Genomic DNA, 25,544 nt, shown 5'->3' with positions numbered 1-25,544 from the left:
AATAAACAACATGACATTATGAATCAGTAAAATCTGTTTAACCATCTAATCAAGTTGCTGTTACAAATCCTCTGAAAGGACTGCAAAGCTTTGTTCTGCCACTCCACCTCACAGCGGTGTGATGTCTTCTTGTGTCTCACCTCATCCAGTCTCCTGTCAGTGCCCAGCGCCAGCAGATTATTGTACTCTCGCTCCAGAATCTGACGTGCCTGAGGAGAACGAGGAGAAAATAAATTACAACGCATTCTAATTTTCACAAGGCCGCCTATTTTTAGCAGCCTGGTAACAGAGGCAGCTGACATGTTGCGTTATTTGTGCTGTGTATCCATTTTACCCGAGTATAGATGAAGATAAGCAGTGAAAATTCACAGGGCAACGTGCCAGGGTGACAGTTGGCAAATCTGCATGTTCTGATTTAGATTGCACTCGCTTTTGAAGGCTGATACCAACATTCCTCTATTTTTGGAATGAAGCTGGTGACAGATGATATCTCTGCACATATTCCGCACCTTAAAATTTGCTTATCAGTGCCAAAAACACTTGCACAATGTCTCATGCGCAATAAGGATTTTCTATATTGAACGTGGAAAACCAGTAAAACTATATCTAGACCAAGACATTTGGAAAAGGAGGAGAACTGTATGTTAACGCAAGTTCATTATCTGGGTCAGTACATAATTGAGGGACTTTTGAAGTCCATGGGATAAAACTTGCACACATTTTTATTAAAAGTAAAAAAAAAAAGTTTTTTATGTTCATTATGATCATGTCTTTATAAATTCCATAACTATTTATTATGGAAACAATCACTTATTAATAAAATATGACTGGTTATCACTAAAATGTCAACTAAATAACTGTCCGAATTTAATAACAACCACCTTCTAATTAGCTAAACAGTAATAAAATGAGCTTTTTCAAAAATTGTTTTGATTGATACATTTTCTGTCTCGTTTTTGTCATTTTGTGTCTTGTTTCTGTCGTTTTCTATCTCGTTTTTGTCATTTTGTGTCTTGGTTCTGTCGTTTTCTATCTCGTTTTTGTCATTTTGTGTCTTGGTTCTGTCGTTTTCTATCTCGTTTTTGTCATTTTGTGTCTTGGTTCTGTCGTTTTCTATCTCGTTTTTGTCATTTTGTGTCTTGGTTCTGTCGTTTTCTATCTCGTTTTTGTCATTTTGTGTCTTGGTTCTGTCGTTTTCTATCTCGTTTTTGTCATTCTGTGTCTTGGTTCTGTCGTTTTCTATCTCGTTTTTGTCATTCTGTGTCTTGGTTCTGTCGTTTTCTATCTCGTTTTTGTCATTCTGTGTCTTGGTTCTGTCGTTTTCTTTTTGTCTCGTTTTTGTCATTTTGTGTCTTGGTTCTGTCGTTTTCTATCTCGTTTTTGTCATTTTGTGTCTTGGTTCTGTTGTTTTCTATCTCGTTTTTGTCATTTTGTGTCTTGGTTCTGTCGTTTTCTATCTCGTTTTTGTCATTCTGTGTCTTGGTTCTGTCGTTTTCTATCTCGTTTTTGTCATTCTGTGTCTTGGTTCTGTCGTTTTCTATCTCGTTTTTGTCATTTTGTGTCTTGGTTCTGTCGTTTTCTATCTCGTTTTTGTCATTCTGTGTCTTGGTTCTGTCGTTTTCTATCTCGTTTTTGTCATTCTGTGTCTTGGTTCTGTCGTTTTCTATCTCGTTTTTGTCATTTTGTGTCTTGGTTCTGTCGTTTTCTGCCTTGTTTTTGTCATGTTGTGTCTTGGTTCTGTCATTTTCTATCTCGTTTTTGTCATTTTATGTCTTGGTTTTTAATAAAAAAACTTACTGGATATCACTAAAATGTCAACTAAACAATCATCCAAATTTATTAAAAAACACCTAATTAGCTAAACAATAATAAAACGAGTTTATTCAACAATTGTTTTGATTGTGTTATTTTTATTAAGTTGAGCTAATCATGAAAGATATTTTTTTGTCAATCTATCAAATTTTACACGGAAAATAAATATTGTATAGCATAGTGTTGCTGCAGCACCTGAGTGTTTTGGTTGGGGATCTGGAGGAGCAGCGCCAGACTGCTGTAGTCAAAGTTGTCGTCGAGGGCGACCAGAGCGCCGTGCACACCGCTCTCCAGTAGGATGTTGGCGTAGTCCCTCAGGCCTATACTCTGCACCCAGCGGATGACCCGCTCATTACTCCACACCAGTACGTCTGCAGGAACAAGTATAAACTTCATACATGTCTTTTTACGTGTTGACTTGCTTCAGTCTGAGGGGGATTAGTTTGCATTTTGTGTATTCTTGCCTCTCATTTCATGCTGGCTCTGCTCCCTGCGTCTCTCCAGTTCTTTTCGGTCATAGTTGAGCTTCTTCAGACACATGATGCCGTACTGTAAACTTGTTCTGATGTCAGAAAAACACACAAGAGAAAAACGTTAACCATGTGCAACAACTGGTGCTCAGCACATCCAAAAAACACCCTTAACAGAAGGAATTACTAGATGTAAATATATACTCTATACTAAGTTTGGGGTCACTTAAAAATGTCTTTATTTTTAACACTGAAAGAATCAAAAATACAGTCTAGACATTGTTGATGTGGTAAATGACTATTCTAGCTGCTGATTTTTAATGGAATATCTCCATAGGGGTACAGAGGAACATTTCCAGCAACCATCACTCCTGTGTTCTAATGCTACATTGTGTTAGCTAATGGTGCTGAAAGGCTAACTGATGATTAGAAAACCCTTGTACAGTTATGTTAGCACAAGAATAAAAGTGGGAGTTTTCATGGAAAACATGAAATTGTCTGGGTGACCCCAAACTTTTGAACAATAGTGTAAAACTGTATGCATAATTACCTCCACCAAGGAGGTTATGCGATCGGGTCCGTTTATTTACTTGTCTGTCTGTGTGCGTGTCTGTGGACAGGATTTCTCGGAAACTACTTGTCGGATCTTCGTGAAATTTTCACCAGAGGTGGATCTTGGCCCAGGGAAGACTCCATTCAAATTTTGTGTTGATCCGGTTAAGGATCTGGATTCTGGATCCGGATTTAGATTTTCCAACTTGGTATCATCTTCCCTTGGCGGAGGTCAGAAATCTCGGATTGCTCGTTAACATCTTTGAATCTTTTTAGAGGAACTAGATATTTTTGTCTTCTTCCAGCTATGAAGAGAGTGAGTGACTTGAGTTCTGTACCTGTGGAAGCTGTCCACCATTTTAAGGTGCACCCTCAGGTCCTTCTTGGTGAGGTGGTCCAGCATGCGGGCGTCCACTAGGCACTCCATGAAGTAGCTGCGGTACTGAGGTAGTCCTAGACTGGGCAGCCACTCGTTCCCTATCCACTCATGGTTCATGTCGCCATAAGCAAGCGTCTGGCAGGAAGAATGAAATCAGTACACTCTCCCATTATTATGATCCTCAATAAATAACCAATGCTTGAACAGTGCACATTTTCAGCGACAGGAGTTTTTTTCTTACCTGTGCCCAGCTTCCCTCTTCAGACTCTGACTTCTGATTCGAGCACAAGGAAAGATCAAGCATACTCATGAGAGAAAATGCAGAATCACGGGCAAACTGTCTAAAAAGCAATGAGCAAACAACATTAAAAAGTAGCAGCTGTTATACTTCACTAACGTTGTTGACATTCACAACCAAAGTGTCAAAAGCAACAAGAGCCAAACGCCTTTCTGTTATCCTCAAGCTCGCCTCTGCCGCCTCTGCACTCAAGTCATATGAAATTCATTCCCAACTTCTGCTGAATTCCAACAAACCTTGAACAAACTGAAACTAGCTTTCAAGAAAGTTAAAAGGAAAGAAAGTGCAGCCCTAAATTGCTTTTTTAAGCTCAAATGTGGCCTGGCCTGACAGCTTCCATTTGGGTTGGAAATAGGTTGCTAATGAGCTAAAAATTCTATTAGACTGACTTTTAGCTTTGTAGTTCCTGCAGGCAGAGAGAAGATATTGCGAGATGCTTATAATATATGCTGATTTTTATAAGAAAGGAAGGCCATTAAAATAAAACCTTGGAATTGCAATGTGAGTGTGTTCAGCACTCAGAGTTGAAGTAGTTTTGTGCTACTGTGGAGCAAAGGTACTGATGGATTCTGAATCCAGTCGTGTTCGATTCCATGATTATACCTAATTATTACATTAAGATAAACCTTCCTGCTGCAGCACAACAGATACTTACCAATAACGTGGAGTTCAAACCTCACTGCGCATAAGATCTCTGCATGTTTGTCTTTATTTTTGCCCGTGTTAAGAAGGGTTTTTTTGGATACAAATGCTACATTTCACATGCAGCTTCATTAGGCAGACTCCCCGATGTGCCAACCTGGAAAATCTGGCTGCTAAATGTGATTTAAATATCTTAGAGATCTGCAAGAGAAATAAACAGCCTAGCCTTGATGATTCGTGACCTTCATTATGGAGATGGACTGAACCGAACAACAGCGAAAATCTGACTTTAAAACTTCACCGCTATTAGCATTAACACGAGGTTCACAGAGCAGGGAGCTGGTTCAGTTTGCATGCTTTCTCCATCAGTCACCATCTCTCCTCGTTTGCGGTGTAATATTTTTTGGCTATGATGTGGTAAAAATAAGAGATGATATAACTATGGCAAATGCTATAAGACTAAAGACCAGAAGTAAAACATATGTACTCAAAACATAATGGTGTAAACTTAAGGTATTATAACATTTAACATATATTAGAATAATATGCATGAAAATTTATCACAAAATAATAAGGGTAAGATGTGGAGCAAAAAATCTGAACATGTCTGGGCATGTTCTCTGTAAAAGATGACCTAATGATAACCTACAGTGCATTAAATTCAAAAAAGTTTATAGGTCTTATTTTTAGTCCAAATGTCTCATCCCACTCAATTTAAGATAAATTAACTTGACATTTCAGCAAGATGGAGGGACTTGTTTTAAGACAATGCATCTTAAATATCTTGTTAAACCAAAAGAAAATCCTTGAAATTATCTTGTTTTGAGTTGTATTTTACAAGAAAGCTCGAAATAAGTTTAATACATCTCAAATTAGGAGGTTACATGAAAGCCAAAATCTATTTTTGAGTGAAACACGGCTATTTCTTTAACATGTCTGGCTTATTTTAAGACATCTAAGCTTGACAATCCTGACAAAATACAGCTTAAAATAAGTTTTCCCAGCTAATTTTGAGATCTCAGTATTCTAAATATCATATCTTATTTCAAGAAATCTTACCAAGCCATTTTTCACTTGTTCTAATGGCAGATTCTTTTTCATTTATTTCAAGGTAAAAGTTCCTTAAAATAAGCTTTTTTTCTTGTTTTGAGAGGAGCATTTTTTCCAGTGTAATGTCTTCTGTAAAGTGAGATCTTGGGGTGAAATATGATAGCCTGACGTCATGATCTGACCAATAATAGATTTAGAAAAGTATAATGGTGTCAAAAGTGTCACTCCTATCAGACTAACCCTATAGACATGGAAAAATGACCAACTCTCACAGCATAAAAGACGGTGCACAGCTGAGTATCTTCAGTTCTTCTTGGGGTGTGATCACTGCTAAGAATGACTCCTGGATTGTTTGTTGACCAATAAATCCTGCTGCCCTCCGAATGCTTTTTCGAAGTTTTCGAAGCTCTGAACACGGTCATAGATCACATTCAGCCCCTCTGAGATCCACTTTCATACACTCACATGACACGGGGCATACAGAAAGGAAAGGGAGACAGTAGAAGAAACAGTGGGACTGACCGTTTTGGAAGGGGCTGCCAGGGTCTCCATCTCCTCATGGGTCACCCATACATTGCCTGATGGCTACGAGGGGCAGAGCCCAGGAGACGGAGCAGCAGCAGCAGGGTCGGTAGAAGAGGTCCGGTAGAAGGGGCAAGCAGTGTTAAAGAAGAAGAGCAGCACCACTGTAAGCCAATAGTGTTATAGCATCACAGTCAGATGATGAACTGGCCCCAAACCCGAAGGGGGTCGAAGGGCAAAGGACAAAAAAAAAAAACGCAGCACAGAACAGAACATCCCAACAGAAGACGACTGCCATGCACAACAGAGAACAAATTAGTACCAATAACACCAACAGACACACAAACCCCACGTTACTCATCTCTCTCCCTCCATCTTCTACCAGCAGAGGGTCGCTCAAATTACAAAAAAATCCAAAAAACACCACATCTAATGGTATCTGCCACATCACCCCTCATTTTTTGGTGTCTTTTCGTTTCCAATTTATTGCTGAATGCGCCAAAACAATGTCGAGCATTTTGAGGTTTAAAATGACTTAAAAATTAGCAATTAATTCTTCGAGAACCGAAGCAGCCTCTGGGCAGTTTTTGCTCAATTTTTGGTTCATGTCTCACTTCACTATGGAGTTCTGTATTTATATGGAAACAGTACAAGCATTGCTACAAGTAGAGAGAATTAAAAAACGTCTTTTGTGTCATTACATTGTCAAAAAATGTAAAATAAAAACAATGAAACCATTTAAAATTCCCTGATTAATTTTACTTAATGCGACTGCAAAGTGTGACCACTGGCTATGAATAATACTGTCATTTTGGTGAATTGAAACTTGCTGCTGTGTGTAGGGCTTCAGAGGGCAAACCATCCAGTCATTTTAGGTCTTTGTCCAGCTTCATCTGCAATTTGTCTCCACAATACAATGCAGAAGAATGGAATTACTCATAAATAACAGTGGTGTCTTTCCATTTCCAGAACTACCTTTTGTGGCCACAAGTAATTAAGCATAAGTGTATTTGTACTTTGAGTGAAATAACCCTTTAATTAAATGCTTCCTCCTCTGTATCCATTCTACATTTGGATGCATTCTCATGGTAACAGGAGTCTGTTCTGCAGTCACAGAATAAACTCAAGCTGTCAATGTCTAAGATAAGCAGAGTGTGAGGTAGCAGTGGTTGATCTAATCCAGAGGTGTCAAACATGTGGCCCACGTGATGACCTTAAGTGTAAAAATTACAGACAACCAAGACAAGTTGTTTTGATCGTAAAGTCAAATATTAGCTTGCTCATTATTCTGTTGTTGTTTTGTGTATCATTTTTGTAATATTTCATCTTCTTTTTGTCTGACTTATGCTGTTTGTCTCGCGTTTTTGTTGTTTTGCGGTTCCTTTATGTCTCGCTTATGTTTTTGTCTTATTTTTGTCGTTTTGTGTTTCGCTTCATTCATGGTTTTGTGCATCATTTGTCTCGTTTTGTTTCATGCTTTTTGCCATTTCTTGCCTTGCTTTTGTCATTTGTCCTTTTTGTTGTCTCTTTGTAACTTTTTTTGCCTAATTTTTTGTCTCTTTTTTTGTTTTGTTTCGCATCGTTTGTCTCATTTTTTGTCATTTTGTGGTTTATTTTCATAATATTTTGTCTTGTTTTTGTCGTCAAAGTAAAGTGCTATATTGTTCAGTTCCAGATACCTGAAACTGAATGTTTTGTGCTTTTGTTGAAACACTGTGATCTGGAAGTCGTAATGTCTAAGTGATAAACTGAGGCATAATATTGTTGAAAAAAAAAAGATTTTTCTTAACAAATTTCAGTTTGTTCATAATGTTATGTAAAAACACTATTCCTTACTGGTCCGGCCCACTTGAGATCAAATTGGGTTGAATGCAGCACCTGCACGAAAATGAGTTTGACACCCCTGATCTGTTCTGTAGGACAGGCTCAGATGTTCTCACCGCATGTTTGTGGGTCTCTGGCTGTAAAAAGGTGAGGCAAAACGACTGTTCTGCTTGACGTATGCCCCATTTACAAGGTCAATTAACCCCCTCTGTTAAGTGCATGGAGGGTTTTAAGTGCGACAACAATCCCGTCATAGCTGGGGGAGTTGACATGGAGTCTCGTGCTCCGTAATGAAAATTTCATGAGGTGTGGAAGTGGAGCTAAGTGGTAGAAGACGGGGTGAGGCAAAGGAGTAAGACGGGGGAGAGTACTGGCATTTAACAACAAGAGGGGACAGAAAAAGTGCCGGAGATTCTGAGTTATGATGGTCGCATGCATGCTAGTATAGTCATCTTAACACACAAACTTTAATGAATGTTCTGAGCTGGGTTTATATGACAGCGCACAACTTCTCACGTCTGTGTGATATATGGGCCGCATTGTCGCTGTGTGTGTACCTTCTGTACGCAGCGCATTAGTCCTTGCTCTGCAGTGTGAACAGTTGCTATCATTAAGAAACAGCAGAGTCCTTAGAGACTGTATGCAATTACCATGACAACAGGGAGCTGTGAAAGCAACCGTGGTGTGGAATAACTTGAGAGCTAAATTACAGTACACGCCGGAGCAATGTTTTACAGTCTGGGTCGTCTCAGACTCCCACTGTAATATTCACTCATCTCCAAGACTGTGGGTTTAAAAACGCATATAGATACAAATATAGATGTTGCAGACAAAGTGAGCTCGGTGCGATCCTTCTGTTTGCTAATCATTTCCTCGCCACCTACTCGCGTTACCCATGTGTGAAGGCGTGGTACATGGAAGCAGAGAGGACATTCGTTCACACAAACATTTGCTTCGGAGGTAGAAATTACATATTTTTGTGTCAAGCAACCATTTTTCTCTGGCTAGAGTGTTGGAAAAACACTGAGTAAAACAAGTCAGGAGCTCTTGTTGTTACTTGAGGGGGAAAAAATGCATCTAGTCTTTCTGAGCTACCGATTTCAGAGCGCTTTGCTTGTTGATGTTTCACTTTTGCTTCCAGGAAGGAGAAAATAAGTTTACGTGTTGAGCTTTTCAACAACAAGGTTTTTCACAAGTCATACAAATTATATAAGAAACACAACAAACACAAAAAGACAATTTACAAAGGACAAACATATATAGAATTTCAACACATAGTGTATGATTTAAAGGTCACATTTTGTAAAAATCTGTTTTTATTGTGTTTTGTGATTGTTAGAAACTTGAAGGTGTAAAGTAAAAGCTGATATGATGCGAATGTGTTGACTTCTGCTAACTCTACAATGTCTCAACCACGAGCAAAACACGCCAAATGTTCTGCTGTTGTCTGTATGAGTGAACACGAGAGTCTTCATGCACTCCCAGCATCTGAGGAACTGGAGACCCCTGCATAACTTTGATCAATGATGGTAATCTCATTTAACCCTCTAAAACCCAAATATCGAACAATGAGCAAGAACAACATATATATTTGTATATAAATAATAAAATCAATAATTAAAAAAAAATCTCTCTATATAAAATATATAACCAAAGAACAAATAGCAAAAATAATGTAGATTTATTTAGATACAAATAATAATAATAATGATAACAATAATAAAAAATAAAATAAAACAGAGGTTGTATTTTTACAACAGTGGGTTTTACAGGGTTAAACACAAGGAGAATCTGTAGCGTTTACACATTGTGTGGCTAATGTGGCTAATGTGGCTAACGCTACCATTAGCTTCGATTGTATGCTCTAAAGTCAGAGTTCTGTAAAAACTCTTAACTCTGACAGACATTTAGAAATGGTGGAGACTTTAAGAACAATGACCGAGTGAGTTTCTGTGCTTTCGCGTCAGTTCATCAATATTTTATGTAAAATCATTAAGAGAACTGACACTCCAAGTGATCAATAACAGAAATAGAGTTTTCTTCCTGAAGGAGGCGTGGCCAGCAGCAGCTCAACTGTACTGAAAGTTTCAGACACTGAAACAGCCTGTCATGGTGAATTTAACCATCTTTGCAGTATTTTGAGCTGAAAAGCTGAAAGGCACATACTAGGCACATAGAATAGAATAGAATAGAATAGAATAGAATGCCTTTTATTGTCACTATACACAAGTACAATGAGATTTAGAGCATCTCCATCAGTGCAAGTGATGTGAGACATTCATTAATTTGTTGAACAAAGGCACAATATGGGACCTGTAAAATTACTAAAACAAAAATATGTGAAATGTGAAATAAATAGAGGGATAATTAAAGATATAATTCAACAGCTTTCTGGCTAAGAGTTAGCTGAGCTTAGCATAAAAACTGTCCAACCAGTATCTCTAAATAAAGTTTTTGAGGTACTGGTCAGTGGATTCAGTTACTTACTGACAGGGCTAAGCTAGTTATTTTCCAATTTCTGTGACCTTGTGCTGAGATTCTATGCTTCAGAAGCTCCATCATCACTTCAGTGATATTACAGTGCTATTTCTTGGCTGGAAAACCAATACACTGATTACCCTGGATGTAATTAGCATTGTCCTGGTACCTTTCTCGTCATTTCAAACTAACTATGAGGTCACTTCTTCCTCCAGATCAGTGTTGCCCTGAGCAAATGTTCATTGAAAATAAAATGCCTGTCTGCGTCCATTTTTCCACTTTTTCTGTGTTACTCACGGTTCTGGAGGTGGGCGGGGCCGAGGGGCTGGTGAGGGAGACCATTTCCTGGATGGCCAAGCGAAGTTTGAGCCGGTGCAAAGGGTTACTGATCCCAATCTCCCTCTGGATCTCGGTGTCGGACAGGGCCGACATGATTGCACCGCTCTTCACGTTGGCTCGGCAAGCCGCCACGTACCAGGCGGGCATCCCCAACCACAACTTTATTACAAAGAGGCAGAGGAGACGAAGAAGCGAGAGATGTTGAGTTTGGTAAGATGGAAACTAAAACTGGACTGCATCAGCTCATACTCTGCTGTTTGTCCATCTCATGTACATTTCTTATGTTTTAGTGTATTTCATTTTACATCTACTGAACCATATGCAAAAAAAACCCTGTAGTTATTGCTTTCACTTTTTAATCACCATGCAGAGTTTTGAGAATACCCAACATTGTACCCAAGAATACTGTTTACAAGCAGGACTGAACACTTGTTGAAACTTTCAGTTCTTAAAATATATAATCCTAAAACAAATGGGTCAATATATAGTCATAGTTGTGTGACTATCTGTAACTAAATAGACCAGGTATCATCGTTGACATTTTTGCTGTTTTCAGGCCTAAAATCAACATGGCCGTCTATAACCAAACACCACATGGCATTTTTACAGAAAGATTAGATATACAACTGAGTAGGGCTGCAACTAACGACGCGTCGACGAATCGTCTGAGCACGACACGTCATCAAAAGCGGAAGTGAGCGCGCAATGCAAGAGAAATCACCATCCGACCGGAGCGCGGAACACAGACGGATGTCCATGCTGTATCCTGCATACATCATATATGCACGATGCTGCCGATGTCCATCCGTGTTCCGCGCTCCCGTCGGACGCTGATTTCTGTTGCATTGTGCGCTCACTTCCGCTTTTGATGACGTATCGTGCTCAGACGACTTGTCGATGCGTCGTTAGTTGCAGCCCTACAACTGAGTAAAATTGAAATCAACAGTTATCTATAAAGATATTGTAGTAAACCTGTTGACATGAAATGGATCCACACTTGACACTATTTTATGTTAAATAACTCAGAAAGCCTTGGAGTCTTTCCAGTCTTTTCTTTGGGAGGAAATGACATCATGTGGAGCAGGTCATGTGATCTGGAATTAACACACTTCCTTGAGAGGTGTTGTTGAAACGGGGAACTTAGCTGAAAGTGATACAATTTGATATTTTCCATCTAAAATTTAAAATACTACCAAAAAGAAATATCTGTAATGATTATCTCAACTTAATAAAAAGAACCCAATCAAAACAATTTTTGAATGATCTCATTTTATTATTGTTTAGCTAATTAGAAGGTGGTTGTTATTAAATTGAGATGGCCATTTAGTTGACATTTCAGTGATATCCAGTCATTTTTTTTTATTAATAAGCGATTGGTTCCATGATAAATAATTATGGAATTTGCAAGACACGATCATAATGAACATAAAAACATTATTTTTTTCAGTTTTAATAAAAATGCTTGCAAGATATATCCCATAGCTTTCAAACATCCCTCAATTATTTATTGACCCAAATACTGCCTGTTTGAAGCTCAAAAATACACAACTCTCTGCCTTAGTAGCTCTATTTGACTTCATCCTTAACTGGAACATCGTTTTGGGGGTTGACTGGAAAAATTGGCCGCAGGCTGCACGTATCCAAAGCCAACATTAGGGGGCAGAATTGCTTCTGTATTTTGGCATTTTCAACAGTTTGTTCTGTTACTCCAAAAAAAAAAAAAAAGACAACCACAGACACAATGATTCACCGCAGTGATGCATCACACACGGTTCAGCTATTATTTTTAGCTTTATAATCAACACTGTTGTCTCTAAATGTGCAGGCTGATTATTGGAAACGGGGTCATTACTAATGTAGGTCAAGTCAATAGGAAGCTCCTGAGGAGGCAACGTGAAGCTGACGGGCATTTATAAAGAACCTCTTTGGTGACAATTAAGTTGTTTTTTATTTTCTTGTTAACATGTCCATATGGGGACTTTATTTGAGAAGAAATAACACCTTGATTCAGTATTTTCCACATTGAAAACGAGGCGTACCAGTGACCATTAGTCTCAAAAATACAGATTTGTATGCAACAAACATAAGGAACTAACCCTGTCAGCTTACAAAATTGTATTTCTGTATCATGATTGTTCTTCAGTATCATTTTCTGATCCCAGCATATAAGGCTGAGTTACTTCAACATCACAGTTTTTCATTATGTACTGTACAGTAGTCTTTTAGTGCCAAATCAATGACTAGAGATGGACTTTCAGCTCCTCTGTGCCGCTTAGTGTTGACTATATCAGCTCCATACAGACACACAGACATATGTATGTATACATATACCGGGCTTTGCAAACGTTCTGTTACACGGTTTCATGATTTTTAGAGATGTTTACATGTCGGAGTGAAAAATTCCATTAAATAAACTGAAAGTTCTACCTCATAGGCAGGTGTCATTAACACAATTTTTTTCTCCGGTGAAGTTGTATCAAGATGGAAGTCAAAAGAGTTGAGATATCTGCTCTCCTTCATGCTGGCCACAACAAGTCTGACAGAGCCAAGCAGCTGAACATCAGCCGGATGACCGTCCACAGAGTCGCGGAGAGGCTAAAGAATGGTGAAGATCTTTCAGTGATCTTTCAAGAATGGTGAAGACCTGAAAGATCTTCACCATTCTTTAGCCTCTCTCTGTGGACGGTCATCCGGCCGATGTTCAGCACAAAGGAGAGCAGATATCTCAACTCTTTTGACTTCCATCTTGATACAACTTCACCGGAGAAAAAAAATTGTATTAAGGACAGTATAGTAGTGTTATGTTCATTGAAAAAAATGCTTTTCTTTCATAAATAGGACATTTCCAACGGTGTATATATGAATTTTAAAAGTTTATTTCTTTTCCATTGTGTAGAGTAGTTTTTAAGCAAAATCAATGATCGGAGATGGTTTCAAAGTTCCTCTGGGTTGCTTATTGTTGACTATAATAGCTCCATATATATATAAATGAAACAGTCATTCCACAAACAGTGACTATTTACCTCTAGCCAGGCTACAACTGTGGGTCCGTCCCACTGGGCGAAGGGTAAACCCTTTCTCCTGGCCTCCTCCAATAGCTCGTGTCTGAACGCAGGGACAGAGGAAACCCGGCATGAGCACATCAACTTTAACATCTCAAACACACGTTTACTGATGCAACATCCTGTTAAACTCTCTCACACATTTGCCACAAATCCCTGCAGTCTCATTCTGTGTGTGTGTGTGTGTACATGAGAGGAGAGCACTCATACACATTTTATCTCTCAGTCCAGCCTGTACACCAAGAGTGTTGAAAAGGGCAACGCTTTATCATTCATCTCTGTGCTGACAGAGAGCAAACACAACTGAAGACGCACACTCATGCACACACAGGCTTTGAGGGAAATTCACGATCGAATTTACAGTATTTCTTTTTCTCTGTGCGGCACCTACAGTATTTCTCATTGAAATTCACGTGTCATTCGTTTCCAGTCAGATTTACACAAACATCTTGTGCACCTGCAACTCAAAAGGATGTTACTGCCACTGTAAGAGCGCTCGCTCTTGACATCACTTGAAGTTTGACACAATCCCTCCTTGAACAAGGTCAGAGTTTCCATAAGAGTATTTAGTCTTTTTTCTCCTCACCAGAACACAAGGACTGTTTCTAAAGTGTGTGTTTTAATGCAAATCTGGGCTCTAGATTGATAAAGTCCACAGACTTAGAAAACAAAAAAGCCAGGACTGTGCATCCTTGGTGGAGATACTTGATGTGCTGAGTGCAAATACAATAATAAACACAAGGGTCAGAATATAATTGAGGGACTTTTGAAGGCCATGGGATATATCTTGCATACATTTTTATTAAAGTAAAATAACTCATGTTTTTCTCTGTTCTTAATGATCACGTCTTTACAAATTCAATAATTATTTATTATGGAAACAATCAATCACTAAAATGTCAACCGTCCCAATTTAATAACAACCACCTTCTAATAATAAAATGAGATTATTCAAAAATGTTTTGATTGTGTTCTTTTTTTATTAAGTTGAAATAATCATGACAGATATTTCTTTTTGGCAATATATCTTGTGTGTTGGTTTTGTCATTTTTTGTCACGTTTTTGTCATTTTGTGTTTCGGTTTTTAATGAAAAATGACTGGACATCACTAAAATGTCAACCGTCCGAATTTAATAACAACCACCTTCTAATTAGCTAAACAATGACAAAATGAGCTTATTCAAAAAGTGCTTTGATTGTTTTCTTTTTTACTAAATTAAGATAATCATGACAGATTTTTGGGCAATATATCAAATTTCACAAGGAAAATAGCAAATTGTGTCACTTTCAACTAAGTTCCCCATTACAAAAACACCTCTCAAGGGAGTGTGTTAATTCCAGATCACATGACCTGCTCCACATGATGTCATTTCCTCCTGAAGAAAAGACTGGACAGACTCCAAGGCTTTCTGAGTTATTTAATATAAAGTAGTGTGTGAGTCAAGTGTGGATTTATGGCATGTCAGCAGATTTACTGCAATATCTTTATAAATCATTTTCAATTTCAATTGTACTCAATTGTATATTTCATATTTAAAAGAATCTTTGTGTAAAAATGCCATGTGGTGTTTGGTTATAGGCGGCCATGTTGGTTTTAGGCCTGAAAACAGCAAAAACGTCAACTATGATACAAAAAGTCCCGCTATTATATACTGACCCATGAACACCTGGAAGGCAGTTTGCTGCAGCACCCGCTCGGTGAAGCTGGACACCACGTTGCTAATCTAAGCACAATTTCCATCCCAATTCAGCCACTCACAATTCATTCTGCTGAGAGAGAGACTATTTTTAAGTTTTCTTCACATTTTCTGCACTTGCTTAGCAGGTGTTTCCCACAGAGAGGCCGCTTTGTTTCGCCACTCTTTTGAGGGTCGATGTAAATTGCACCTCATCGACGAGGAGATAGATGCTCTCGGTCTGTCGTGCACAGAGCCTTTCCTCTATTCTGCCGAATCCTCCCACACTTCGGCGAGAGACGGAGAGCTGATAAACAGCCGAAAAAATGCCTGACAAACAGGGGACCGAGGAACACACGCACACCCACACAATAAAACAGCACAGCTCTTCTTATTCTATTTTGTGAACACATTTCATAACAAATCTCTGAACCAACAAACCCCCATTCCCCGAGCGTGTTGTCAAAGAACTTGACAAAATGCGAGGAGCGGGTCCGGTAATAAACACGATAGACACTGTCAGCGTTGAAAGGCCTCAGTACAGTGAAAGGGCACTTAAACACACAGTTTACATGGCAAACAGAGGAAATGTGTTCATCCAAACACAAACCAGGTACATTCACTGTCTTATCTATCCAGCACATGGGGGGAGATAGAGCTCATGTCTTATGTTCAGGTCAGGTTTAATGCATGGAGAAATACATCCACTGAACATAGCTGGGGAAAGGGAAGTAAGGAAACGGTTATGACAAATCATACAAACAAAAAGAGCCTTTTTGACATTCCCATAACCAGATATTGCAGCTGGTTATTTCCACACAAATAGATAGAAACACATATAAGGAGAGGAAGCCATTCTTGGGTATTAAAAATTGGGCCCCGGCTTTAGCGGCGGCACATTCTCTGTCCAGCCATGGGTGCAGCTGCCATTGAACTGTAAAAAGGGGGAAGAAAATGTCTTCATGTGGTGAACGAACAAAAAAAAGAAAAAGACAGAAAGAAAGCAAATGGCGTCATCAACAGCCATGGAGGATAGATAGATAGATAAGAGATGTCAGCTTTGGCACTGGTCTTTCAGGAGAGGACGGATGGCAGGACGGACAGGAGAGATGGACAGACAGGGCAATATGGCTGAGACAATGGTCACATCCAGGAGGTCAGTTATACATCCTCACAACTTACCCGCTTTGTTAGAGTCAGAGGATGGTGAGAGGGGAGAGGAAAGGGGGAGAGAGGAGAGAGGAAAGAAGGAGAGAATAGAGGAGAAAGAAGAGAGCGACGGGGGAGACAAAAGTACACAAATGTTAATGAGTTAATAGGCAATTAACGCTCTAAAAAAAAAAAAGAAACACGTGCGCAAACACACACAGACACACCCACACACATATCTCACGATGGAGGACATTCGTTTTAACAGGAGCATCTGTAGATCAGTCAATAAAACGTCATCTTCTACAATGCAGTCCTGACCACATCTCGTGCAGCAGAAGAAGAATGAAGTATGCACTGAAACACATCAACAACCCCCCCCCCCCCCCCCCACCACCACCACCACCACGCCTCCCCACTTCCACGGTCTTACATTCAAATGCTCAGTTACATTCAGATACTTGTTGCTACTTCTTGAAGAAGAAAAAAAAAAAAAAAAACAACCAACAAAACACACCAACAATGAGATCACGGCAGTATACTGATCGACCAAGATGCTGAAATGGAAAAGAACAGAGCAGGCAGCTTAATGGCATGCAGTGTGGAGGAAGGCACCAAGATGCAAGGTGGCGGTGGTGTGGCCTTAATCCCGGACACTGCTATGGAGAAGTCGGTGCGGTGGAAGGAAAACGACACATTTGTCAACGTACAACGCACAATACTCTCTATCGACCGACTACATGGGAGGCAAAGTTATTCGTCATGACAACTCAATGTGCACTTCGAGCAAATGACATTCATCATTTGGCACTGGGGCATGGCAATGCTCACACACACGCACAAACACACACACACGTTTATATACATATATATATATTCTGCAACACTCCTGCTGAAAGATTTGATCTGTGAAGGGGTTTCCTTTTTCCTGGAGAGCAGGACGCACCCAATCTGACAGTGTGTGAGTGTAATCTATGGGCGGTGTGTCAGGAAAGACATCTATAGCTTGTGAATTGTCAAAGCAACTTTTGTGGGATTAACTAGGCTTTTCAGGCTGGACTAATAGTGTGACTGGTGTGAATACAGTGAGGCTGATCTCTGCTCCTGGATCCTGATGCAGCTTCTGCTTTCTATCGATCCTGTTCCCAGCGTGGGCTGAGGCATTATGTACAGCGCAGGAAAAGAATTAAAGGGAGCCACAGGAGATGGAGACTATAGCTGCCGTCTGCGTGTCGGAGGTCAGACTGCATTCTATACTGTAATGTAACAGTGAGGGTAAATGGAGAAGCTTCCAAACACTATGTTTCCTCCAAATATGATTGTTTACTCACAGCCGTGTGTGTTAGCAGATATATTAAATGAGTGTTGTGTATGAGAAGCTAAAACTACTGTCAGGGTGAGCGGTGAGGTGGCACTAGGACTAAAGCTTACTTCTTTTTCAATCTGCGGTCCTTCTCAGCCTGAGTTCCCAACTTGCCCACCCCCATGTCCTGGCCCGCCATGTCTGAGTCCATCATAGTCGCTGTTGAGGGAAGACAAACCGAACATCAGTAAAAATGAACTGGAATTTATAGGATTTTAAAAGAAGAAGCACATCTTTCTTGTTTCATCAGGTAATTTTAAAAATGGTATTTCTTGGAATGTGTCTGATGAACCTGATTTGATGCTCCGACTTTCTCAATAAAAATCATATAGTTATACTACCTGAATTACATGCAATTATAATCAAATGAACTTATATAATGAAGACGATGCATTTGGTTTTTCAGATGCTAATGCGTTTTAGTTAAACCTGCAGTGAGAGTAATCACACAAACACTGTTCATGGATGGTTTAGGGCTGCAACTAATGCTTATTTTCATTGCTGATTGATTATGTTCTCGATTAATCATTTAATTTGATCTATAAAATTTAAGAAAATATAAAAAAAATAAAAAAACGAATGCTGATCAGTGGTTCCCATAGCCCAAGATGATGTCCTCAGATGTCTTTTGTCTACAAACCAAAGACATTCAATTTACACAGAGGAAGAAAGAAACCAGAAAATATACAAACTTAAAAGGGTAGAATCACAGAATTTTGATTTTTTTCTTTAAAAGCATTGCTCAGCCCGACAAATCGATGGTCAAAATAGCCGGCAAGGAAAGCAATAGTTGACAACAAAACATCAGCTGATTGATTATTTCAGTTCTAGTGACGCTATGAGACATGCTGGGCTGCCATTAGCTTCCATTTTTAGACTGTAACGCTTCTTCTGATTTTCCAATTCATTTATTTTTTATCTAAAGCATCACAAATGTGAATGTTTCCTGTGTTATTATGTTGTTATTCTGAGCTGTTGTAACCTGCTCCATCTTCATTATGGTTGTTCCTCTCTTTGGCTAAAACAATACAATTGCTGCCAGTTGATGCCAGTGTGGGAATGTTGACACAGAAACCAGATTTTAAACTCTTGGTTTACTGTGAACTACAGAGAGATTCACCGAGCACTGGCACGATTAACCGGCACTGTGTGAACTTGAATGGAATAAACCTTCATTTATATGTAAAACTCATGCACGTCAGCTCTGAGAAACATTATGTTTCTATTTATTAGTAGCAGTAACACAAGTCTACATTTCAAATGAGTTATTTAAATGTCAAGCTGTATGGACATTGAGACTATTTTACACAGCATGCATATTTTTAAAAAGTGAAATCAGTTCAACAGTTCACAATACAAACATAGTATAGGCTTCCATCAGAGGACCACTCACCATGTGGGTCTACCATGACCTGTCTGTGTGCTAGATGTGCCAGTCGGCCTTTCTCCTTCTTGCCAAACAGTCGCCCGATGGACGACTTGATGCCTTTCTTCTTTGGCTGTTTGTGGAGGGAGTCTTGGCTGCTGGCTACACTACTTAGGGCGCTGGCCTCAGCCTCCAGAGAGGCCACAATCCTGAGATCAGAAACATATACAAAGAATACAATTAGAGGCAAAGTTCAAGCCTTACTTCAACTGGAGGAGAATTTTCAAACATACAAAATTTTGAATTCTGATTAAAAGCTTAAATAAATGTAAAGCACATTTGTATTAGTGGCAGACTGGGTCATTGTATAATTGAGAGACGTTTGAAGTCCATGGGATATAATCTTGCATACATTTTTATTAAAAGTAAAATAAACTAATGTTTTTTATGTTAATTATGATCATGTCGTCACAAATTCCATAATTATTTATCATGTAAACAATCTAAATATATCACTAAAATGTCAACTAAACAACCATCCAGATTTAATAACAACCACCTTCTAATTAGCTAAACAATAATAAAATGAGCTTATTCAAAAATTGTTTTGATTGTGTTCTTTTTATTAAGCGGAGATAATCATGACAGATATTTCTTTTTTGGCAATATATCAAATTTTATAAGGGAAATAACAAATTGTATCACTTTCAACTAAGTTTCCCGTTATAAAAGCACCTCTCATGGAAGTGTGTTAATTCCAGATCACATGACCTGCTCCACATGATGTCATTTCCTCCTGAAGAAAAGACTGACAAGACTCCAAGGCTTTCGGAGTTATTTAATATAAAGTAGTGAGTTTAGTGTGGATTCATTTCATGTCAACAGGTTTACTACAATGTCTTGATAAATAATTTTCAATTTCAATTTTACTCAGTTGTATATATATATTTAGAAGAATCTTTGTGTAAAAATGCCATGTGGTGTTTGGTTAAAGGCGGCCATGTTGATTTTAGGCCTGAAAACAGCAAAAATGTCAATTATGATACAAAAAGTCCTGCAATTACATACTGATCCGACTGATCTGTACTCCATATCACATGACTGCTATTTTAAATTATTTAATGCCTTTGGTCTTGATTCTTAAAATTAAAGACTTTTTTTGTTTACTTAATCTGCAAAATATTTCCTGCTTTCCATAACTTTGCTATTAAATCAAGTTATCCTCACTGATGCTTAATCTTATCTACTACTACTGTTGTCTATCAATATTATTGATGGCAAAATTGCAGTTAAATTAAACTTCATGACCACAAAGACAACATTTCTGCAGTCTAGATACTGAACAGTTAGCTGCAGGGCTGCATCCACACAACATTCCCAGGGAGTTTTTACAGGCCAGAATAGTTGTTGTTTGTATCTCTGTCTGCTAACCTGGCAAATGCAAGTGATATCATCCACTCTGTTACACTGACACTCCAGGTTATGCAATCCCAGTACTTTGTAGTACTATTGTGCTGCATTTCTTATATAATTTCCATCCACCACAAGCTTGAGCAACTGTTAAAAACAATATCTCCATGGAGATTATTAAAGTTTTTCTGACTCATCTCATTTTCATCCAAAGCACTGACAGCTAAGATGACTACGCCGTTAAAAAAACTAGTCCATGAAGCAGACATTTTACAAGAAAGAAAAGCATGTTCACCCAAGATACAAAGCCAGCTGAGCAAACATTTCCTTTTACACCGGTGCACTACAACGACTAACCACAAACTGTGATATTAAAGGCCCCATAATGAGCCTCTTTTCAGCAAATTCATGACAGTCTCAAATTTCCACAGCATGCGTCTTTCAATATTTCAGCTCAAAATACTGCGAAGACAGTTCATTTCACCATGTCTGTATATCTCCTGGCCTAAACAGGCTGTTTCAGTGTCTGCAGCTTTAAATGTAGCGGAGCTGCTGCTGGCCACGCCCCCTTCAGGAAGAAGACTCTCTTTGACAGGGGTCAAATCACACGGCAATGTCGCCAAATTCAAAGCAGAACTGCTGTTTTAAACTCGTGTCTGGCGAGTTTGTGAGATGATGCCATGGTTTTAAGACCAGCAGCTGGCAATGTTAGGAGATTACCCAATGTTCTAACATTAAGGATTTACCTATTGTTGTGGGGACACTTCCATCTAGAAGAAAAACAATCCACTGGACTCCCTTGGTTAACGAAAATGCACATGGAAACTCAGTGAGAAGGCGGGATTATGCACATTTTTGATTTATTGGTTTGACTGTTGGTTTCTCAGCTGGAATGAAGCAGCGCAGTAAAATTCATACCGGCTTGTAAGGCTGGGAGGCTATCTAGTTGTATTCAACAGTGTTTACTTAACCCGTTAAACTTCAGTGTACCGCTGGCGGTACACCTACTAATTTGCATAGGAATTTCAAGAATGAACGACGGCCAACTGTACCGGGACCCCAATACCACTCCCTGGCTGTTCTGATCAGTATGGTGAAAAGAAAGAGCTTTGTTTATTTACTATAAAATAGTGTATATATATGTATATATATGAAGGTATGTATATATGTATATGTATTTAATCCCTCTATGGCTACTTATAATAATGGCTCACTGTCTTATGTTTGACCCCCTTCTGTTCACCTTTTTGTCTACCTCCCCTCCCTCTACTTCCCCTAACCACCTAAACTCACACCTCCCCTCTCCCCCCACACAAACTCCCTATGTAAATCTTTTGTGTGTTATATATGTCGAGGCACCAGTGTTCTTTGTTTTTTTGTGCTCACGCTTGACATGTTTTACAGTCTTGTTATCCACACCCATCATAGATTTAAACCCTGCTATACACCCATCCAACGTTATCAGCAGACTGAGTTTATTTCATAACATGCCAATATTAGGAAGCTGCTCACATAGATATACATCCAAGGCTGAACTTAAACTGTCTATATGCATAAACTAACTCTGGTCTCCTGGAATGTGTGTGGCACTCGCTCACAGGCAAAAAGAATAAAAATCTTAGACCATTTTTCAAAATTAAAAGCAGACATTTGTCTCCTACAAGAAACCCACCTACAAAAATCTGAAGAAAAATTACTTACTGGCTTAAATTTCAATCAGGTTTATTCTGCCTCTTATAACAGTAGACAAAGAGGAGTCTCTATACTTATTCATAAGAGGCTACTTTTTACTTTAAATGACATAATAGTTGACTCAGAAGGCAGATACATTATTATCCAGGCAACTATATTTAATAAAGAATATACGATTGGGAATTTGTACGCCCCTAATAATGATGATCCGGCCTTTTTTCATTCATTTTTCTCTCAACTATCTGATTTAACAGCAAATTCAACTGTTATCATTGGAGGAGACTTCAACACAGTCCTAAATCCATCAGTAGATCGCTCCAATAACACAACACGTACAAGGCAATCTCAATCTGCTAAAGTAATAGAGGAATATATGGATGATTTTGGCCTTGGCGACAGCTGGAGACTAAAAAATCCAACAAAGAAGGAATTCACCTTCCATTCCTCGGTGCATCGATCATTTTCAAGAATTGATTTTTTTCTTACAAATAATTCTATTACTGAGAAAGCTTCTACAAGAATACACCCCATTATTATCAGCGACCATGCACCAGTCTCCCTCTCCTTACAAACTGACCTCACCTTTAAACCACCTCCTACATGGCGTTTTAACATTTCACTGTTAAAAGATGAAGAGTTCGATAAGATCATAAGGAGAGAGTGGGCAGACTATCTGGAAATGAATGACTCCCCAAACTCATCTCCATCTTTACTCTGGGAAGCAGGGAAAGCAGTACTTAGAGGTAAAATTATATCATATTCATCGTATAAAAAGAAACAAGATCAAAAATTAGAAAAAGATCTGGAAGATAAAATTAAACAACTAACTGATGAATATACAACAAACCCAAATAATCAGATATGGACTGAATTACAAAATACAAAAATACAGCTAGATGAGATGTTATCCAAAAGGACCGAGTTCATAATACAACAACTGAGATACAACAACTTTGAGCATAATAACAAATCAGGCAAATTTCTTGCAAACCAACTCCAACGCAATCGGGAAAAATCTCTCATAACAGCGATAAAAGGGACAACTGGTGAGTATACGCAATCACCAGAAGAAATTAATCATATTTTCTACAATTATTATAGGAATCTGTATTCAGAAAATAACAAACCCAACCCTGAGCATATTGAGGCATTTCTCAGTAGTTTAAATATGCCTCAGTTATCTACTGAACATAAAAATATCCTAGATGCTCCACTGTCCATAAATGAGCTGTCCAGTGCTCTAGACAGTATGCCTAATGGTAAGGCACCAGGTCCAGACGGTTTTCCGGCCGAATTTCTGAAGCACTTCTGGTCAACGCTGGCTCCACTGTTTTTTAGATTAGTAACAGAAATTAAAACCAGTGGTCACATACGGCCTCACATGAACACAGCAGCAATTAAACTTTTATTAAAACCAGATAAAGACCCGACCCTTCCGTCAAGTTATCGCCCGATATCACTAATTAACACCGACATTAAAATTATTGCAAAGGCCTTGGCATCTAGACTAGAGACAGTAATTTCAACAATTATTCATAATGATCAAACCGGCTTTATTAAAGGTCGACACTCTACCAACAACGTAAGAAGGCTCTTAAATTTGATTAACATGTCACAGCGGCAGGACAAAAAGGCAGTTATCATATCGTTGGATGCAGAAAAAGCCTTTGACAAAGTTAACTGGTCCTTCCTCTTTGCTGTTTTAAATAAGCTTGGCTTTGGAGAGTCATTTATTCACTGGGTATCAGCACTATATGATTCTCCCAAAGCTACTGTCACCACTAATGGAATCGCCTCAAAGATTTTCACCTTACAGAGAGGCACCAGACAGGGCTGTCCACTCTCTCCTTTGTTATTTGCGATATTCATTGAGCCGTTGGCAACAGCTGTGCGCCAGGATGTCAGGATCCAAGGAATCCGCTCTGGGGCAACAGAACACAAAATTAATTTATACGCAGATGATATATTACTTTATTTAGAAGAACCGGCTATTTCATTAAGGGAAGTATTTAATTTAATAACTACATTTTCAGAGTTATCAGATTATTCCATAAATTGGACAAAATCAACATTACTTCCAATCACAGAAAATTCATGGAGTCCTGCAGACCAGGACCCTTACTACTCTTTCCCTACAGGCAACTTAAAATACTTAGGCATAAAAATTTCACCTAAATTATCTGAATTAGCTCACTTAAATTTTTTCCCATTACTGGATAACATCACCAATGACCTACAGCGCTGGAACAATCTCCCTATATCTCTTATGGGACGAATAGCTACTATCAAAATGAAAATCCTACCAAAAATAAATTACTTCTTTGCAATGATTCCATTCAAACCAACGTCCAATTGGTTCCAGTCGCTGGACTCGGCTATCACAAAATTTTACTGGAATAATAAAAAAGCAAAAATCAGTCTATCTACTCTTCAGAAAAGTAAAGCAGAAGGAGGTCTAGAAGCACCAAATTTTATGCATTATTATTTAGCTAACCAGCTACAATATCTTATTCTATGGACACAACCTACCGTAGATGCCAACTGTTGGTTAGAATTAGAACAGAAGGATTGCAATAGCATCAAACTTTCAGACATACTCTTTATTACAACATCCATCAAACGACATAACTGTTTTAAAAACCCAATGATTTCCTCCACCTTGACCGCTTGGTGGAAGGCATTAGAAATTGCAAACTCTAAATTGGAGCCCTGTAAGTTTTCTCCCATTTGGTACAACCCTGATTTTCAAGTTAACAATCAGCCGCTCCATTTAGCTGTTTGGGAGCAGAATGGAATCACACATCTCCACCACCTCTTCTCAGATAATACGTTCATGTCATATACAAACTTGCTTCAAAAATACAAAATAAAAAACGGGAATTTTTTACATTATCTTCAAGTTAAAAATATTATTAAGAAACGAATCCCAACACTTCAAAGCACGCTCCGGCCGCCGGCATTAGCTGAAGCAATCATAAAGCTTTCTCCAACAACAACTAAAACCCTCTCTAAAATATATAAGTTACTCTTAAGCACTGATACAATACATTTACCCATCTCTAAATGGGAGTCAGATCTATCTATATCTCCGGAACCAGACTTCTGGACTCAAATTTGCGATAATGCATTTAAAATGACAAAATACACAAACTTACAACTCATCCAATACAAAATCCTCCATAGAACACATATTACTCAATATATGATGAACAAAATGGGATTCTCCGACTCCGACATCTGTCTCCAGTGCTCCCAGAACACTGCTGATACTTATTTTCATGCTCTATGGCTGTGCACCCCCGTAAAAAATTTCTGGACCAACGTCTCAGAAAAACTTTCCGCTATCTTAAACTGCAGGATTCCTCTATCTCCAAGTCTGTGTTTACTTGGCGACTTAACAACAACGGACCTACCACGCAAACAATCTCAATCCTTACTTGTAGCCCTCGCCATTGCCAAA

At 38.7% G+C, this 25,544-nt stretch overlaps 1 protein-coding gene across 7 annotated transcripts in view; it reads right to left on the bottom strand.

Moving 5' to 3' along the window:
- ppfia2 (PTPRF interacting protein alpha 2) overlaps positions 1-25,544 on the bottom strand; it is a 233,186-nt gene that overhangs the window by 11,351 nt on the left and 196,291 nt on the right. For 6 of the 7 annotated variants that reach the window (XM_051951530.1, XM_051951543.1, XM_051951537.1 and 3 more), the window contains 10 exons: positions 19,010-19,191; positions 17,685-17,775; positions 13,390-13,471; positions 10,325-10,525; positions 5,726-5,788; positions 3,455-3,487; positions 3,173-3,348; positions 2,277-2,374; positions 2,008-2,183; positions 141-209 (listed from right to left, as the gene is read on the bottom strand). In XM_051951530.1, the coding sequence (XP_051807490.1) occupies positions 141-209; positions 2,008-2,183; positions 2,277-2,374; positions 3,173-3,348; positions 3,455-3,487; positions 5,726-5,788; positions 10,325-10,525; positions 13,390-13,471; positions 17,685-17,775; positions 19,010-19,191 (1,171 nt within the window). Of the gene's footprint in view, positions 1-140; positions 210-2,007; positions 2,184-2,276; positions 2,375-3,172; positions 3,349-3,454; positions 3,488-5,725; positions 5,890-10,324; positions 10,526-13,389; positions 13,472-17,684; positions 17,776-19,009; positions 19,192-25,544 lie in introns of those variants that run through there. The other variant, XR_007943621.1, reaches the window with a different exon arrangement.

This window comes from Acanthochromis polyacanthus, chromosome 1 (genome assembly GCF_021347895.1).
Source record: "Acanthochromis polyacanthus isolate Apoly-LR-REF ecotype Palm Island chromosome 1, KAUST_Apoly_ChrSc, whole genome shotgun sequence".
NCBI lineage: Eukaryota > Metazoa > Chordata > Actinopteri > Pomacentridae > Acanthochromis > Acanthochromis polyacanthus.
Note: the sequence above shows the minus strand (reverse complement) of the source record. Positions and strands in the feature narration are given on the sequence as shown.